This window comes from Melanerpes formicivorus, unplaced genomic scaffold (assembly GCF_026170545.1).
Source record: "Melanerpes formicivorus ecotype bairdi unplaced genomic scaffold, bMelFor1.0.p_v2 SCAF_52, whole genome shotgun sequence".
Classification (NCBI taxonomy): domain Eukaryota; kingdom Metazoa; phylum Chordata; class Aves; order Piciformes; family Picidae; genus Melanerpes; species Melanerpes formicivorus.
Window position 1 is genome coordinate 1,265,876 of NW_027142404.1, and position 19,820 is coordinate 1,285,695.

A 19,820-nucleotide genomic window follows, 5' to 3' on the forward strand; every position below is an offset into this window, starting at 1 on the left:
AAACAGATAATTCTTGTATTCTAGCAAAAAACCAAGGAGCTCAGGTCTCTCCATTAACACCTACAGAAGTGTGTGTTTATTTGCTAGCTCACCACTTGAAATGTGAACACAGCCCCTGATGGAGAAGTGCCTGTACAGAAACACTTTTCTCCACAGGCAAGGGAAAGTTTGGTGCTTGCTGAGAGTAATTCAGGAGGTTGTGCTGTTGCCATTTAACAGTGTCCCACCAACTAAGCTTTGGTAACAGGTCCAGTAATCCTCTGCAAAAAGAAGGCAAAACACTCACTCATGTAATGCATTTAGGGTGCCAAGAACAGAGAGGTCACCAGCTCAAGAGCAGATGATAGGTCACTAGGTACCACAGCTCCAGAGCAGAGAGGTCACCAGGTACCATAGGTCCAGAGCAGAGAGATCACCAGTTATCACAACTCAAGAACAGATGATAGGTCACCAGGTACCACAGCTCATGAGCAGAGAGGTCACCAGTTATCACAGCTCAAGAACAGATGACAGGTCACCAGGTACCACAGCTCTAGAACAGAGAGGTCACCAGGTACCACAGCTCTAGAACAGAGAGGTCACCAGGTACCATAGGTCCAGAGCAGAGAGATCACTAGTTATCACAACTCAAGAGCAGATGACAGGTCACCAGGTACCACAGCTCATGAGCAGAGAGATCACCAGTTATCACAACTCAAGAAAAGATGATAGGTCACCAGGTACCACAGCTCCAGAGCAGAGAGATCACCAGTTATCACAACTCAAGAAAAGATGATAGGTCACCAGGTACCACAGCTCATGAGCAGATGACAGGTCACCAGGTACCACAGCTCCAGAGATGATAGGTCACCAGGTACCACAGCTCATGAGCAGAGAGGTCACCAAGTACCACAGCTCAAGAACAGATGACAGGTCACCAGGTACCACAGCTCATGAGCAGAGAGGTCACCAAGTACCACAGCTCAAGAACAGATGACAGGTCACCAGGTACCACAGCTCCAGAGCAGAGAGGTCACCAGGTACCATAGGTCCAGAGCAGAGAGATCACCAGTTATCACAACTCAAGAGCAGATGATAGGTCACCAGGTACCACAGCTCCAGAGCAGATGACAGGTCACCAGGTACCACAGCTCCAGAGCAGATGATAGGTCACCAGGTACCACAGCTCATGAGCAGAGAGGTCACCAAGTACCACAGCTCAAGAACAGATGACAGGTCACCAGGTACCACAGCTCCAGAGCAGAGAGGTCACCAGGTACCATAGGTCCAGAGCAGAGAGATCACTAGTTATCACAACTCAAGAGCAGATGATAGGTCACCAGGTACCACAGCTCCAGAGCAGATGACAGGTCACCAGGTACCACAGCTCCAGAGCAGATGATAGGTCACCAGGTACCACAGCTCATGAGCAGAGAGGTCACCAAGTACCACAGCTCAAGAACAGATGACAGGTCACCAGGTACCACAGCTCCAGAGCAGATGACAGGTCACCAGGTACCACAGCTCCAGAGCAGATGATAGGTCACCAGGTACCACAGCTCATGAGCAGAGAGGTCACCAAGTACCACAGCTCAAGAACAGATGACAGGTCACCAGGTACCACAGCTCCAGAGCAGAGAGGTCACCAGGTACCATAGGTCCAGAGCAGAGAGATCACTAGTTATCACAACTCAAGAGCAGATGATAGGTCACCAGGTACCACAGCTCCAGAGCAGATGACAGGTCACCAGGTACCACAGCTCCAGAGCAGATGATAGGTCACCAGGTACCACAGCTCATGAGCAGAGAGGTCACCAAGTACCACAGCTCAAGAACAGATGACAGGTCACCAGGTACCACAGCTCCAGAGCAGAGAGGTCACCAGGTACCATAGGTCCAGAGCAGAGAGGTCACCAGGTACCATAGGTCCAGAGCAGAGAGATCACTAGTTATCACAGCTCATGAGCAGAGAGGTCACCAGGTATCACAGCTCTAGAGCAGAGAGGCCACCAGGTACCACAGCTCCAGAGCAGATGATAGGTCACCAGGTACCACAGCTCAAGCAGGCAGTGATCACTTATGAACAAGCAACTCATGAACCCATGGTAACCACCTGTAATCATTTTCCACAGCCTGCCATTACAGAGGATTAAAGGGAAACCATGGCCCTCACTGCAGCCCCAGTAGCCAGCTCAGGAATATGATGGGTTTGGTTTCAATTCCTTTCCACACCATCAATGGAGCAGAGATTTGGTCAGAAGTGTTTTGGGCACTTCAGATTAGCTCTTGGTGGCTGAGATAAATGGAACCTCCCCACTTCATGGCTGAAAGAACTCTGGTGTATAGCACAAAGAGAAAGCAAGCTCAGTCAAAGCTGAAAGACACTGTCTGAAAAGGCAAAGAAATCCTTGCTTGAGAGCTCTTACTTGGCTTGAGGGGCATTAGGTAGACTGGTTGGGAATCACACCTGTAAACCTTTTGTCCCCCTTCTTTTCTCCAGATGCTAGGTAACAGTGCACCTGGGAGCAAAAGGATTAAATAAAGTCTTTTCCACACAGCTGCCTTGCAGAAATAGGGCTGCTACTAAGGTATTTAGGCAATGCTAGTATTGCTTCAGGGTCAAAACTAGGTACAAGGGCACCCCAGCATTACTGCCAGCAAGGCAAAAGCCACTTTTTCCCTTTACTTGTCTTGGCCAAAGCAGCAGCAACAAATAAGAAAGGCTAATTCTTCACACAAGGCTTGCACTGGTTTAACTAAAATCAGTTTTGAAGAGAAATCAGTGCAGCAGGTATGAAATCCCAAGTGAATGCCCTTGACTAAGTGCACAGACATCAATTTGTCTCATCTGAGTTACTGAAGTAGGCCAAATCAATAGGAGGCACTTGTAAATGGATTTAAAAGAACATCCATGCAGGGTTTGTTTCCATTTAACAAGTCATGTTAAGAAGCAAGTTTAGTTAGACCCAAGTGAGGTCTCTCTGCTGGCTCTTCTTGAACTCCAGCCTGTGGTACTAATTGTCCACATAAAGCACAGAGAAAAGCAGCCCCTGGATTTCTGATCAGGCTAACCTGAGTCTTTGCATCAGCTTCCACAGCAGAAGGATGTGAAACCCACAATCAGAACCTCATACCATCAGCCTCCCATTGCTGGGGCAGTGAAGCCACCACCCTGCAATGCCAAAGCATGCAGACACCAGCTAAATACCAATGCCAGGACAGAGCCAGCAACCTCCTCCAGTGACATCTGAGATGCTGCAAATAGCACAGCTTCTGCTTTGAGGCTATGTCTGCACTGAGATCATGGGAAGACCTCAGACTTGGACTGGATCCCAACAACAGATGGGCACAGAACAGTTTTGAAAGGGTCCTGTAAAGCACAGGCAAATAATCCACCTACTACCTGGTTGTAAGCTGGTGCTCCCCAGGAGACACAGCCCTGAGCAGCACTGCCAGTGCAGCCCCCAGCTGTCAGCAGGCCACGGAGCACATTCTGTGTGCTCTTGCCAACCCAGCGCAGAGCGGGAAGGAAGCTGCACCTTCAGCTGCCCAGCTCTCTCCTCCCCTCTGCACAGCCACATCTGGTCCCTGAGAAGGCTGTAACACGATGGCATATGCTACAGTGGTTCTGTGATCTTATCCAGGCTGCAGGTAACTCCTTCAAGCCCTCCTCCCCTTGGTGACTAACTTATTTCCATGGTCCCTAGTTTCTTTCCTATGACTGTCACAGTAAGGTAACCTGGTGCAACCTGGCTCTGCACCAGCAAACAAGAGCAAATGCAGAGTCCTGCACCTGGGCTGGAACAATCCTCACTATCAATACAGACTGGGGGAAAAAGTGATAGCAGCCCTGAGGAAAAGGACTTGGGGGTGCTGGTGGATGAGAAGCTGGACAGGAGCAGGCAGTGTGAGCTTGCAGCACAGAAGGCCAAGGGCAGCCTGGGCTGCATCCAAAGCATTGTGGCCAGAGATGGAGAGAGGATCCTGCCCCTCTGCTCTGCAGTAGGGAGACCTCACCTGCAGTGCTGTGTCCAGCTCTTGAGCCCTCAACACAGGGAGGACCTGGACCTGATGGAGCAGATCCAGAGGAGGGCCATGACTTGTTGAATGCCATCCTGTTGGACTCTGCCCATCTGTCCAGTCAGTTGAGGTCCCTCTGCAGAGCTCTTCTACCCTCTAACTGACCAACATCTGCTCCCAGCTTGGTATCATCTGCAAACTTGCTGATGACTGACTCAATGCCCTCATCCAGATCATCGATGAAGATATTAAAACGGATGGGGCCCAGCACTGATCCTTGGGGCACACCACTGGTGCCTGGCTGCCAGCTGGCTGTGGCACCATTCACCACCACTCTCTGGGCTCAGCCTCCAGCCAGTTCCTAACCCAGCTCAGAGTGCTGCTGTCCAAGCCAGGAGCTGACAGCTTAGCCAGCAGTTTGCTGTGGGGGACAGTGTCAAAGGCCTTGCTGAAGTCCAGGCAGACCACATCCACAGCCTGCCCCACATCCACCAGGCAGTCACCTGATCATAGAAGGAGATCAGGTTGGAGAGGCAGGATCTGCCCTTCCTAAATCCCTGTTGGCTGGACTTGAGCCCTTGGCCATCCTTCAGGTGTGCAGTGATTGCCCCCAGGATAATCTGCTCCATCACTTTCCCTGGCACTGAGCTCAGGCTGCCAGGCCTGGAGTTTCCAGGTTCCTCCATCTGACCCTTCTTGTGAGTGGGGACCACACTGGCCAGTTTCCTGTCATCTGGGACCCCTCTGGTGAGCCAGGACTGGAGGAAAATGATGGAGAGCATTTGATGATCGTTTCAGGACTCAGCAAGCTCCTGTCTGGTGTTTTTCAGTTGAAAAGAAGTTCTCAAAAACCTGTGACAGCACAAACTGAAGTTTACATACAGGAAGCTGGAGCTGATGAGCTTCATTCACTCTGCACAACAGCCTTAGCAACACCATTCTGAACCTCTCCACGTAACCTCAGCCTCTTCATCTTGCTCTCAGGTGCCTGTGCTCCAGAGGCATCTTTGAAGCTGCCTGCCTCTGCGGCCCCTACACTGTGATGGAAGCAGCTCACAGAGTGTTCACAACCTCCAGCATCAATCTGAATGCACAGCCAGCTGACCAGGTGAGAAATACCACCACAAAAAAGCCCCAGCACCACAATCTCCTTGCTGAAGCACAGCAGAGATGTCTTTGATGCTGCCCTTCCTCTGCCCTGCATCGGGAGCAGCTGCAGTTCCAAACCTCGGGCACGTGGCTATGCTGTTTGTGCCAGGCAGAAGCAGAGCCTGGGTCCCATGGGAGCCGCAGCCTGAGCGTGCTGATTGTACAGTGATGGGCCAGATAGATGCCCTCTTGCTGCTGAGCTTTAAAGAAATGAAAGTACACCTATGAAAGTTTCACAAGAGGGGAGGGAATCAAAAAAGAGAGAGAGAAAGGAAAGCAGAGGTTTCAGAGCAGACAGCCCCTTGGGCCATTTCCAAACATCAAAGAGAAAGGCCTCCAGCCTGCTCTCCTCATCTGATACCTTTGGTCCCACACTCCATGCCTGCAGGCACCTTCCCAGCAATGCACAAAGACTCCTGCCGCCATGGACAGCTCAGTGTCCACACGCATCACCTGCCTCCCGCTCTGATTACCTCACACTGTCATTTCAGGCCAGTCCCGGGTGATTTGCTACAGAAGGTGGCTCTGGTGAAGCTGGGTGGAACCAAGCAGGGAGTCTGGAGTGGCAGAGAACTCCAGCAGCTCTCTGTCAGCTGCATTCCTGCACAGCCTGCCTGCTCCTGCACAGCCTGTCTGCTCCCCCGCCTGTCTGCTCCCCCACCGGTCATGCACTCACACTCCAGCGGAGTCCTTCTGCTCCACTGTTAGGTTGTGGGGCACACACCCAGATATTTCCCACTCTCACCTCTGTTCATGTGGTCATGTCCCTTCTTCTACAGGTGGCCCTCCAGGTGACCTTTTCCTGCCCATCTCTGCCTCAGCAGCTCTGCAGGGATGCAGGGCAGGACTCTGAGTCTTCAGTGTTTACAAAGCACACTGCCAATGCCAGCATGCCCAGCTACCCAAAACTGCTGCCCCTGACCCCATCCCTGTCATCCTGTCCACTCTGGTGGGGCAGGGCATGGTGGCAAATGATGAAGGGCAGGAAGGGTCTGTGGACACAACTGCAATTGTCAAGTCTCATTTACTTCACCCAGTCACATAAGGAAAGGTCCTGACACTAGACTTGCTCCTCATCAGAAATTGCTTTTACCTGTGTGCTGATGCAGAGGCAGTGCTCATGTCTGTAAGCTAAGCAAAGGGTTGCCCTCACTCTGGAAACTGTAGGCCCATTGCCCTGGAACGTCTTTTGGAATGTCTTCTATCATGTTGTAACACACAACACATCCTCAGAACAGCAGCATTTCCTGTCCTCATCCCAGCATACAAAGCTTGTGTGATCAAACTCCATTTCATATAAACTCTTAACAATCTGCTGCTCACTTCTGGCCCTGTCAGTCCAAACTGCCACATATTGGTTTTGATGAGACTTGTCCCAATCCTGGCCAGGATGATACTTGGGATGCTTCAAGAAACAGGTTTGAGTGGATGTAAGGAAGAAGGAGCCTGGGCTGGAGCTGGCCAAGTGGGAAGTGGGAACACTTGCCTCTGACAACCTGCAGGCAGTGAAGGCTACGTGACAGTCGTGCCCCTGTGCTCAGTGTCTGTGAGGGCATCTCTGTCTTCAGGGACTTCCCTGGAGCTAGATGTAGTAAATGAAAGAGTTTTTGGTTCATCGCCCCTCCAGTCCTTCCATGCAGAGTTTCTAGGTTCATGAAAATGAAAAGGCACAGAAATACTTTAGGAACAGCAATTATTTCCACCATGTAAATCTAGGGGTCTGATCCAACCTTCTTCAAACTCAGTGAGACTTCTGTATTTGCAGTGAGTGGTGTCCTTGACAGCTCCTTACAGGCTGGACAAGAAAAGCTCACAAAAGGAGCTCACTCTTGGATTTGAGTTTAAACCCAGGTCTGTGGCATATGCTGCCTTGAAGACAAATACTGCCTTGTAAACGTATGCTGTAATGCTTTGAGTAAAGGCACTAAACTTGGCACCTGATCCCCAGAGCTTCATGCCATTTGAAGCCCAGGATGTCAGCAGCCCCACACTGCTGGAGGCTGGTCCCTCTGTCCCTCTGCTCACAGCTCACATCCCTGCTGCAGGCAGAGTGTGCCCACCACCCCGTGGCAACTGAACTACTTTGCTCAGTAGCCTGCCTTCTGCTAAGGAGTGCTGATAGGTTGCCCTCCCCATGTAACACAAGCCTTGGATTGTTTTACAAAAGCACCCAATTCCTTGCCAGCCATAGCTTGTCAGGAGGAAACACGAAAAGCAATGCATTTAGAAGACTGCAGAGAGAAAGAGGGGGGAAACAGCCGTGGAAATGAGCGCTGCTTTCATTTCTCTGAAATGAAGAAGATGCACTACTGCAATAGCAAGGGTTTTCATTTCTAAAACACCAAGTGAAGAGCAGAGCTTGGCTGTGGAGTACACCCCAGCTCCCAACCACAATCACAGAATCAGCCAGGTTGGAAAAGACCTTCGAGATCATCAGGTCCAACCTATCACCCAACACCATCTAATCAACTCACCCATGGCACCAAGTGCCTCATCCAGGCTGGCTTTAAACACTTCCAGGGGTGGTGACTCCACCACCTCCCTGGGCAGCCCTTTCCAATGGCAAATCACTCTGTGAAGAAATTTCCTCCAAACCTCCCCTGGTGCAGCTAGGGACTGTGTCCTCTCATCTGTCACTGGTTGCCTGGGAGAAGAGACCTACCTGGGGCAGACAGGTGGGAAACATGACAGGGAAACAGTCAGTAGCTCTTTCCGTCCTTCCCAAGCAGGCAGGGAGCTGGGGTCTGTTGTCCAGCAGTGTTGTGGCTATAAATTGTATTATTCCTTCCTAACAGTAAGGCTTACTGCTTTTTACTGAAGTTACAGCACAGCTCAACACATATCTGGCTGCTGAAGGTGGATGTTTTGAACTGCCACCCATCCCTGACCTGTGTGATTGAAATGGAGGAATTACTTTGTTCAGAAGCTGAACTCCCGGTGATGCATGTGGCCAGAGAAATCCCTGTGCTGAAGCTCTCGACTCACTGAAGTCTGGCAAAGCTACTCCATTCCTAGAAGCTTCAGTGGCACTGGATTTATCTTGATTGCCCACATTTCTGAAAAGCTGAAGGGTGTTTCATACCTCCAGAACACGGAGAATTGCTTACTTCACAACTGAAAAATGCACAGATAGAGAGAACTACTGCACAGAGGGGGAAAGGAGAAGGTGTCAAGCAAAGGTGAAGGAATGGCATTATTATTTGATGTGGCATTATCAGGGGACAACAGCAGCACACTTGGATGTATTTTATAATGACATTTAAACTAACATATGTCAGTGCTAAAAGCTGATGCTCTCTCTCCATAGTAAACCCTCCAAGCAAGTCTAATTAAATGAGGCCAGCATTATTGGCTGCCTTACACAAGTGGTGACTGATGACAGAAAGCAGCAGAGGTGTGGGTTATAGACGACAGGTCTGGGAAGGCTTTCCTCTATCCAGGCATTCCTCCCAGGCCACTATTACTCTTCATCTAGCAGTCATATAGTTAAACCCCTGAAAGCCCAGGGTCTGTTTACAGAAACTGCTGTTAGCCAGGAGCAATCTGCTGTGCCCACCTTGCCAGGTTATTTAGCCCACGCACGGGACCCATGCGGTGTGTTTGTTCCTAGGTTCAGTGCTAGCTGGAGGATCCCTGTACAGAGCTCTGCTGTGAGGTGTAGACGTGCCTTGAGTCAGCTGTCATTAGCTGCTATTAATCCTGACAGAGCACCCTGAACACAACATCCTTTAAAGGGCTTAAGTGAGAGTTAGGCACTAGTTAACTTATAAATGAAAGCCTGAATTAAATTAGCTACTGAAGAAAGCAAAGGGCAACTCAGATTTCAGCGCATTATGAAGTCAAGGCAAGTAAGCCAGTTTACACCAGCTAAGGATTTGGCCTAGTTTCTCCTCCCCTTGATTTTAAGCCCTGTTGTGTTGCCAGAGGAGCTGCATGACACTGGAGGCTCACATCAAACATTCTGTGTGTTCCTTTCACTAAACTGTTCTAGACCATTCACAGTCCACTCTATGCATTTTGTAGGCGGTGTGAGAAGAGTGGGGGGGAAGAGGACACCAGCAAACAATTTGCTGTGGGACCCTTTGAATTTCCAGTTAAAAACATTTACCAAGGTATCAGTAATACGATGACCCTTTTGTGTAATCCCTTGCCATAACCATTCCAAAGGAAGCTGTGCGCTTCCAATGCCAGGGACGGAACTGAAAGCGGCAAAGCGCTTTGGCGTAAAAGCACCGATCAGAAGCTGACCATCGACAAGCTGCAAAGAATCACAGACATCAGCTACACCATTTAGCAGGACAAATTGTAACCTTACTAAAACAGTGTCCTACCCTTGCTGCTGCACATAATACATTCCTGAGTACAAACCTCACGGGACTCCAACTCAACGTTGCTCTCTGGCCATACACAATATACCTGCCTGACTTGGTAACACCTGGGAGCAGTTTATTGCTAGCTGGAGGCAGCTGCTCCTCAGCCTGCAGCCATAATCCGAGGAGAGCCTGGAAGCATTGCCAGGCACTGATGCCAACTGGCAGGGAGCAGCCCGAACCCACGCTGGTAATGGCCTCCGTGCTCCGCACAGGACAGCTGCGCACCGACTGCCAGCAGACATCAGGCTCCAGGCCCTCCTGGGTGTTCGGTCACTCCTACCATGTCAGGGAGGACAGCAGCTGGAATGGGGCAGGAAACAGTCTGACAGTGTCCTGGGGAGAGCAGACAGACATGCCAGCAGGCATGCCTTCACTTAGGAGTGTGGGCATGGCCACAATCCAGGGCATATCTTTCCATTGGGGTGAGGGGAACAAGGGGAAGCCATGGCACAGCCTGGCCCTGCCCCTGTGGCCTGCACACAGATGAGCTCCCCTTTCCCAAGGGCGCCACAGTCGTGCTGCCTCCCTTTTCTCCTACCCAGCAAAACCGTGCTGGGACACAGGTGTCTCTGTGGTCCATGCAGCTCAAAGGACAGAGGGAAAGGAGCACTCCTGGGCAGCCACAGAGCCCCTGCAGCTTCTTCTACAGGACAGAGAACTCGTGCAGCAGCCCTGCACGCAGAGGGTACCACAGGGATTTTTCAACCAATTCCTCACTCCTGCATGTATCCTAGCAACACCTCTCTGAGGTTAGAGATACGCTGCCTTGCCCACCTGTTGCACAGGAAGCCTGAGGCAAGTCACATATTGCTTTCTTCTCAGCTCACGCTGCTACTAGGAAGCCAGAGCAATTAAGAGAGATGCCATCATCGCCATGCCACATCCTCGGCTGCTCTACCCAGGTGGCACACCCCCACCTCTCCAGGGGCTTGTGTAGTGTGCTCCAAGGGAAGGTCTGGCTGGCACAGGCTGAGGGCTTTATGACCAAGGCAGTAAAACCCGGGGTGGTCTTCAGCCCTTGTGCAGAAATGCTTTATGTGCAGCCGCATGGTGCCGAAGGAGCTCAGGCCCTGAGTGAGTATCCAAACAAGATTCCTGAAATCACTGCAGGTCCAAAATGCCCACACTGAATGAGACAAAGGAAATTCAGCTCCTTCCGTGCCCCTCCCTTCAACCTGACTGAGCTGCAATATCATTCTAGCAAGTGAGCAGTCCTTGTTAAAAATCAAACCCAAGACAGTGATTGAAAAGTGATGTTTTTCATGAAAGAGATTTTAGTTTGGTGTTTTGCGCTACTCTAAGGCACCTCTTGGCATTTGATCTTTCTTGGGAGGGGGGAACCCAAACCATTAAAATCTTACAAAAATTATCATAGAACTTATTGTGGTCTACACCCCCACCCCCCCCCCCCATCCCCAAACCTACTGCAACAACCTGTAGAAGGGGAAATTTAGAATGTCTGAGTCTCTGTGGCCAGGGAAGATGGTCCTTTGCTATGATTCTCCTGCCCATCATATTAGATTTTCTTTCTCTGCTGCCACTGACCAAATCCTTTCACCTCCCATGTGCATTGGTCACCTGAATCTCTGCTATCTTCATTCATCACCTGTCTGCATCCTTGCAAGACAAGACAATATGCAGATAAGACACTGCATGATGACACCAAACTGGGAGCAGATGTTGGTCAGGTAGAGGGTTGAAGGGCTCTGCAGAGGGACATCGACCAACTGGACAAATGGGCAGAGGCGAACAGGATGGCATTCAACACATCCAAGTGCCAGGTGCTGCACTTTGGCCACAGCAACCCCATGCAGAGCTACAGGCTGGGGTCAGAGTGGCTGAGAGCAGCCAGGCAGAGAGGGACCTGGGGGTGCTGATTGACAGCCCCCTGAACATGAGCCAGAAGTGTGCCCAGGTGGCCAAGAAGGCCAATGGCATCCTGGCTTGCATCAAGAATAGTGTGGCCAGCAGGAGCAGGGAAGGAGTCATTGTGCCCTGTACTCAGCACTAGTTAGGCCACACCTTGAGTCCTGTGTCCAGTTCTGGGCCCCACAGTTTAAGAAGCACATTAAGACACTTGAAGGTGTCCAGAGAAGGGCAACAAGGCTGGGGAGAGGCCTTGAGCACAGCCCTGTGAGGAGAGGCTGAGGGAGCTGGGGTTGCTTAGCCTGGAGAAGAGGAGGCTCAGGGGAGACCTCATTGCTCTCTACAACTTCCTGAAAGGTGGTTGTAGCCAGGATGGGGTTGGTCTCATCTCTCAAGCAGCCAGCACCAGAACAAGAGGACACAGTCTCAAGCTGTGCCAGGGGAAGTTTAGACTGGAAGCGAGGAGAAAGTTCTTCACAGAGAGAGTCATTTGTCATTGGAGTGTGCTGCCCAGGGAGGTGGTGGAGTCGCCGTCCCTGGAGGTGTTCAAGAGGGGATTGGATGTGGCACTTGGTGCCATGGTTTAGTCATGAGGTCTGTGGTGCCAGGTTGGACTTGATGATCTTTGAGGTCTCTTCCAACCTTGGTGATTCTGTGAGTCTGTGATTCTGTTTTGCTGGGGTTTTGTGCACGTTACTAAACTGTTTTACTCTAATACATTAAAGCATTCAGTGGTTGTGCAGGGACATGCTGGGGAGCCTTTGTCCTCAAATCCAAGAGGGGAGATGAGGTTAACACTGCTCAAAGATACATCATTTGCTGCAGATCTCTTTTATTCATTTTCACTGAGAGGAAAATGCAGGATACTTCACGAGGGGGTCTGGCACTTCAGAGTTATCCCTCTTTCCCCCCGATGGAGATAAATGCCATAATGAAGCGCAGTCATCAGGTACTCTCTCTGTTTGCAGCACTCAAAGCATGAACAATGATTCTGCCCTCTCATTGGATAAGTTAAGGTTGACTGCCCAGCTACCTGGGGAAGGCAGGCATGATTTGCACTACCTCAGAGGCAATGAATGGAAGGAAGAGGCACAACCTCTCCCTCAGCCTCAGTTATTCTGCTAATCTTAGGCTGCAAAATACCTTCAGTGTGTCAAAGCTGCCTTTATACTTCAAGGCCATTTGGCAGCTGAATCTGCAAGCTGCACTGAGTCCAGCTGAGACAGCAGCAGCCTCTTCCTCAGTTCAATGTCTGTTTGGTTTTGACTCTCCTGTGAAACCATTAACATAGAATTTATTCACAAGAAGTGCCAAAAGGATTTTTATAGGTGAGAGCTTTTCCAAGTGTCACATGGATCCTAGGACGTGGTTCTGGCCTGTGCTACACAGAGGAAAACTCCTTGGGGTTGACAGACATCATGAGTGAGAAGCAGATCATGTTTTCTGTGTGAGATGAAACTTGCTGCCTTCAGAGCTGTCACTGTTTAATAGCCTAACAGAGGAAATTCAGCATTTATAGCTACATTTAAATATGAACACTTGACAGACATGTCTGGCAATAAAAACACAGCTGTTCACTACACACTGCAATTAATGCAGCAGTGCTGCACAGGGGGCTGAGCCCAGGCTCTGGTGAAGTCTGAGGATGATGTGCAGGTGAGAGCAGCTTCCTCATGGAATTAACACAGGGAGCAGCATTTGTGTACCGTGCAGTGCAGAGCAGAAACACCCTTGGGATCCCAGCATCCACACTCCACAAATAACAACAGAGTTTATCAAACTTCTCCTGGACAAGGGGATAGAGTCCATCATCAGTAAGTTTGCATATGACACCAAGTTGGGGGCAGGTGTTGATCTGTTAGAGGGTAGGAGGCCTCTGAAGAGGAACCTTGACAGGCTGGACAGATGGGCAGAGTCCAAGGGCAGGAGGTTTAACAAGTCTGAGTGCTGGGTTCTACCCTTTGGCTACAACAACCCCATGCAGCGCTACAGGCTGGGGTCAGAGTGGCTGGAGAACAGCCAGGCAGGAAGGGACTTGGGGGTACTGGTGGACAGCAGCTGAACATGAGCCAGCAGTGTGCCCAGGGGGCCAAGAAGGCCAATGACATCCTGGCCTGGATGAAGAATAGTGTGGCCAGTAGGAGCAGGGAAGTCATTCTGCCCCTGTTCTCAGCACTGGTCAGGCCACACTTTGAGTCCTGTGTCCAGTTCTGGGCCACTCAGTTTAGGAAAGATGTTGAGATGCTGGAATCAGTCCAAACCCTGGGCAGGGGACCTGTGAGGAGAGGCTGAGGAAGCTGGGGGTGTTTAGCCTGAGGAAGAGGAGGTTCAGAGGAGACCTTCTTGCTCTCTACAATTCCCTGAAGGGAGGTTGTAGCCAGGTGGGGTGACAGAAGGAGAGGACACATTCCCAAGCTGCACCAGGGGAGGTTTGGTCTGGATGTGAGAAAGAAGTTCTTCCCAGAGAGATTGGCCTGGGGTTGGGCTGCCCAGGGAGGTGGTGGAATCACTGTCCCTGGAAGTGTTTTAAACCAGCCTGGATGAGGCACTCAGTGCCATGGGTGAGTGGATTAGATGGTGTTGGGGGATAGATTGGACCTGATGATCTCGAATGTCTTTTCCAACCTGGCTGATCCTCTGTGATGAGCCCTGGCAAGACAGCTCTCCATGTGTAAGGCAGGAGGTCTGTTTATATGCAACTCAAGTGGAAGAGATGTACCATTCAAATTTCTTCTTTTGAAGTCTACAGTGGACTAGAAGATTGAAGGATGCAAGCTCACAAGGGCTGCTTCACCTGAAACTGAATAACAAGCCACTGGTGTTTCCTGATGTAAAGATGGAGCAGCTGGTATACACTGGATAGGTGCAGACCACAGCCTTGCAACACCACCAGCTCCCCCACCCACCCATGACTTTTCTGCAGCTACTAGTGACAAGGATGTGTTAGGTAAAGGAATGAAGTGTTAATAAACTCCAGGATGAGCACCTGCAACAAGCAGCAGGTTGTGGGTTAAAGTAGCCAGGTGCATCTTACCAGTGTACAAAATGGGCAGAGAACAGCTGCTGAAGAGACTCATAAGGCCCTGGCACACACTCTCCAGAAAATATGAAGAGTATTCTGAAGCACACCCTGGCTCATATTCAGCACCCAGAAGGTATTTTAAGCGCTCACTGGAGACAAGTTGGTGTTATTAGGGCACTTTTAGTCCAAGAGACAACACGACATTTTGATCCAAACAATCTCATCAGAGGGCTTTGTAAATGCCTAAATCAGACTAAGTGGCTGTGTTGATCTGTGAGGAGAGATCCAGAGGCTGAGCTGAGGTAGGTCTTACAACACTTGAAAAGATCCAGAGGCTGAGCTGAGGTAGGTCTTACAACACTTGAAAAGAAAGTCAAGCTATTTGCTGGGCAGTTTTGGTGCTGTGCCTATCACATGAAAGCACCTTCCAGAGACAATCTCTGGAGGCAGACAAGCTGCCTGCTGGGGAGGGCAGGTGGTTCAAGAAGGGAATCTTGAGCTGGAGCCCACAAGATAAGGTTTCTTTTCACCTTACTGAGCAGCAAAGCCAGGGCTAAACAAGCACTGAAAATACAGTCCCCACTTGCAGAACTCACCTTGGGAAAACAACAGCAGCCTCAGATACAAGAGGAAAAGGTTCCTGTCCTCTGGTCTTAGCCTTACATCACCTCTCTGTCTCAGTTTCATCTGCTTTAATGTCTTTTACAAAGCATGCTGAGCACCCAGCAGGAAAAGTATAGCAAGCAACAGTACAACTACCCAGTGCTATGGCTCTGTACTGTGTCACAATCAATACCCTAAATGAGAAAGATGGGAAAAAATACAGGCAATGAGAGGAGTAAATCGAACTAAGGGAGTGATAGAGAGAAAAATAGTAGGGACAGGGATTTAGAGACCTTGGGGAGCACTCTCATATCAGCAGTATTGAAAACTGCTAAAAATATGACCAGAAGAAAGAATCTGATTGGAAAGAGTCACACCCAAACCTGCTTTATTTTGTGTATTTCTAGTGTCATTCTCCCTCCTGCTTTAGAAATCCTGGCTAGGTACAGCCCAGGGAGGTTTGATGAACAAGGAACTATGTGCACTCGTGTGCTGCTCTGAATATCACAGTATCACAGTATCACCAAGGTTGGAAGAGACCTCAAGGATCACCAAGTCCAACCTGTCACCACAGACCTCATGACTAAACCATGGCACCAAGTGCCACATCCAATCCCCTCTTGAACACCTCCAGGGACGGCGACTCCACCACCTCCCTGGGCAGCACACTCCAATGACAAATGACTCTCTCTGTGAAGAACTTTCTCCTCGCTTCCAGCCGAAACTTCCCCTGGCACAGATTGAGACTGTGTCCTCTTGTTCTGGTGCTGGTTGCTAGAGAGAAGAGACCAACTCCCTCCTGGCTACAACCACCCTTCAGGTAATTGTAGAGAGCAATGTAAACACTGTAAAACTTACCACCACTTTATAATTTTATGTTGTGACATGACAAAAAAATAGTGAGTGAAGACTGCCCAAATATAGCTCTGAAGGCTTCCACCTCTCTGTACTCAGTGTTTAGCCACCTCCAGAAACAACAACATGGACTTGGCTTAAATTTGTCTCAAGAAAATAATCCCTTTTCTCACAATATGCACTTGGCTATTTTGGCTTGGGAAAGGAAGCTCTAAAATTAAGCCCACCAAAGACACAGTCTCCTCCTCCCATCCTCTCCCCCAGCTCCCAGTTGTGGCAGTTTTAGGCAGCTGCCCAGGGAAATTTTCCACAGATCCTGAGCAAAAGTGGTAGAATGTAAATAAATTACCATTGGATGTAAAAGGGAAAATAATGATAAGGTCTAAATAATCCCTTTGGTCTGAAAACTAACACAAAGTTAGGTGTACAAACTAACTCTTGCTCTTTTCAGCTTCTTTGCTCTAGCAGGTACTAGCTGGTGGCTTCTGCTGGCTTGCTGACCTTGGCTTGTTGGGGCTAATCACCAACAAGCTACCGTCTTCTCTTCTCTCTCTCATACCTTGTGTAGGGTGGGGTAAGGGAGCAAGGAGGGAGAAGTTGTTGGTAACCCCCTGGTTTTGTGCCTAAAACTGCCACATCAGTGCAGCAGTTATGGTGGCACAGACAGCAGCAAGTGCAGAGCCAGAGGGGATGCTAAAGCTGAGCTGGCTCGGCAGCAAACATCTAACATCTGAAGCAACACATGTGCCACAACCAGGAACCCAACCTGTTCCTGTTCTTGAAACTAAGAAAGAAGTTCATCTCTTCTTTCAACATCCATCTTTTGCTTTGAGTGTGCTCTTGGTGTGAATTCCATACACAGCCTTTGATCACACTGATAAAAGTACAGTCATGGCCTAAAACAGGAATGAAATGAAGTACCAAGGAGCTTCTCCAACCATGTGTTACAGGGTGCTCCAAACCCCCTCCCCCCACCTCCATCAGCAGAAGTTTCAATGGGGAAAGACAAAGGCAAGAAATTGCCTTCCAAGGTGTGAAATTGCATTCCCCTTCTCCTGGGGACAGGTAAACTGCGCCCACTCTTCCCAACCAGGTGGAGGTCCCTCACAAGGTATTTACCGGTGGGGGAAGTCTGCTGGGTTTGGGAGCTATGATTAGAATCATAGAATCATAGAATTGTAGACTCAATAAGGTTGGGAAAGACCTCAGAGACCTTCAAGTCCAACATATCACTCAACACTTCTTGACGAATTAAACCATGGCACCAAGTGCCACGTCCAACCCCCTCTTGAACACCTCCAGGGATGGGGACTCCACCACCTCCCTGGGCAGCACATTGCAATGACAAATGACTCTCTCAGTGAAGAACTTTCTCCTCACTTCCAGCCTAAACTTCCCCTGGTGCAGCTTGAGACTGTGTCCTCTTGTTCCGTCACAGGTTGGGAGAAAAGACCAAACCCCACCTGGCTACGACCTCCCTTCAGGCCTCCCCTGAGCCTCCTTTTCTCCAGGCTAAACAACCCCAGCTCCCTCAGCCTCTCCTCACAGGACTGTGCTCCAGACCTCCCCCCACCCTCATTGCCCTTCTCTGGACACCTGCAAGTGTCTCAATATCCTTCCTAAACTGAGGGGCCCAGAACTGGACACAGGACTGAAGGTGCGGCCTAACCAATGCAGAGTCCAGGGGCACAATGACTTCCCTGCTCCTGCTGGCCACACTATTTCTGATGCAGGCCAGGATGCCCTTGGCATTCTTGGACACCTGGGCACACTTCTGGCTCATGCTCAGCAGCTGTCCACCAGTTCCCCAGCCCAGATTTTGCTTGTAAATGCAGCTTCATTTCCTTTGAACTGAGTTGGTCTGGCAAAGTTAATGTTGGGGGGGTGTAGTGGTTTGAGCCTTAACTGAGAGTTAAAAGCTCAAATGGGGAAAAGGCTGAGAATCTCTTCCCCACTTCCCCCCCACCTCCTCCCTCCAAACAGGGAGAGGAGGGGAAAAAAAAAGGTAAGGAGCAAACCCACTAAGCAACAATCTGGAGTCAGCTTGGAAGTAGAGAGGCAAGTAATTTTTTTCTTCAAAATATATATATATATAGCAATAACAGGGAAAAAAAAAGGTTCACAAGGGCAAGGAACAAAAATGGATGGGAGGGGGATAGGAAAAGAATAATACAAAACCAGTCTGTCTCTGAGGAGGCGCAGAGGCAGCAGGGAGAAGGATCAGGTCCGGCCACGTGGCTGAGGATCAGGAGAGCAGCTGCAGTAGCTCTCATCCAGCAGAGGCAGGAGCCAAAAAGGAGATCCAACAGCTATGAGGTCCTGCTTTTTATACCCTTGCTGGGCAGGGAGGGGGGAGTGGAACAGACTCAGCTTTCCTAGGGGGGAGACGCCCTTCAGGGAGTGTAAAGTACCCGCAAGCCCTCCCCCCTGCTTTCTTCTTTTGTTTTCAGAAAGAGGCGTTAACCCACCACAGGGGGAAACATCAACCCACCACAGAATCCTGGTAGAATGTGCAACTGAATAGAACCTGTAAATAATGGAATCAGTTTTACACATCATTTTGGGGCAGGGCTTTTGGGAAAAATAAAGATAACTATATTTTTGTAACTCCCACCTCGTTACATTAATCCCAATCAAAACACCATGAACAGATGCCAGCCTGCTGTGGTACCTCTGCCCTTTGCAGACTGTGAGTGACTGAGTGCAAGCACAGGTCAAATACTCAAGCAGCTGATCTCTTCTTGTGACTAACCCAGGATATCTGCCAGCTTCACTTACCTGTCAAGTTCTTCAAGCCAAGTTCCCTGAGCCCAAAGTTGCCATCCTTCCTGTAGTTCAGGAATATGGCCAGAGCATAGCGCTCCTCGTAGAGCTTGGTGCCACGGACGATGCGCAGGTTCTCCAGGGGCAGATACTCAAACTGATTCAAAGCCACCAAAACGTAGCCTGTGACTTCCCGAATAGACTGGAAGACAGAAATTAAACAAACACTTCAGTAACTGTCCATTCCCCATCATCCTGTGTTTCTCACATGGGGGATGCTTTACTAGGAGATGCTGGAACCCCTCCAAAAAGTCAACACAATCCAACAAAGCAGCTATGGAAAACAAATTCTCTTTCAGCTTACTGATTTTAAGCACATACCTGGTTCAGTTTACAGAATCACAGAATCACAGAATGTTAGGGGCTGGGAGGGACCTCAAAAGCTCAGCCAGTCCAACCCCCCTGCCAGAGCAGAAGCATCTAGAGCAGATCACACTGGAATGCATCCAGGTGGGGTTTGAATATCTCCAGAGAGAGAGACTCCACAACCCCCCTGGGCAGCCTGCTCCAGGCCTCTGTCACCCTCACAGGGAAAAAATTCTTCCTCCTGTTTCCATGGCACTTCCTCTGCCTCAATTTCCACCACTGCCCCTTGTGCTGTCATTGGGCATCACCCAGCAGAGCCTGGCTCCAGCCTCTGGGCACTCACCCTGCACATCTTTAGCAACACAATAAGGTCACCTCTCAGGCTCCTCCTCTCCAAGCTCCAGAGCCCTCAGCTCCCTCAGGCTTTCCTCAAGAGGAAGATGTTCCACTGCCTTCATCATCTTTGTGGCTCTGTGCTGGACTCTCTCAAGCAGTTCCCTGAGGTCCTTCCTGAACTGAGGGGCCCAGAACTAGACACAATATTTCAGATGCAGCCTCACCAAGGGCAGGAGAACCTCTCTCAACCTACTAACCACTGCCCTTCTAATCCACCCCAGAATGGCATCGGCCATCTTGGCCACAAGAGCACATTGCTGGCTCACGGTCAACCTCCCATCCACTAAGGCTTTGCACCAGCTGAGGGATGGTTCCTGCCCAGAGCTGCTCCCAGAAACAGGAGCTCCTTTGTTGGAAAGAGTCTCTTAAATACAGTTTTGAAATCCCACCCACCTCCATGCCCTGCAGCCACTGAATCACACACTCTG

At 50.0% G+C, this 19,820-nt stretch overlaps 1 protein-coding gene across 4 annotated transcripts in view; it reads right to left on the bottom strand.

The window, feature by feature from the left end:
• ERBB4 (erb-b2 receptor tyrosine kinase 4) overlaps nucleotides 1-19,820 on the bottom strand; it is a 979,801-nt gene that overhangs the window by 470,327 nt on the left and 489,654 nt on the right. For all 4 annotated transcript variants that reach the window (XM_068160757.1, XM_068160755.1, XM_068160756.1 and 1 more), the window contains exon 3: nucleotides 18,646-18,832. In XM_068160757.1, the coding sequence (XP_068016858.1) occupies nucleotides 18,646-18,832 (187 nt within the window). The remainder of the gene's footprint in view (nucleotides 1-18,645; nucleotides 18,833-19,820) is intronic.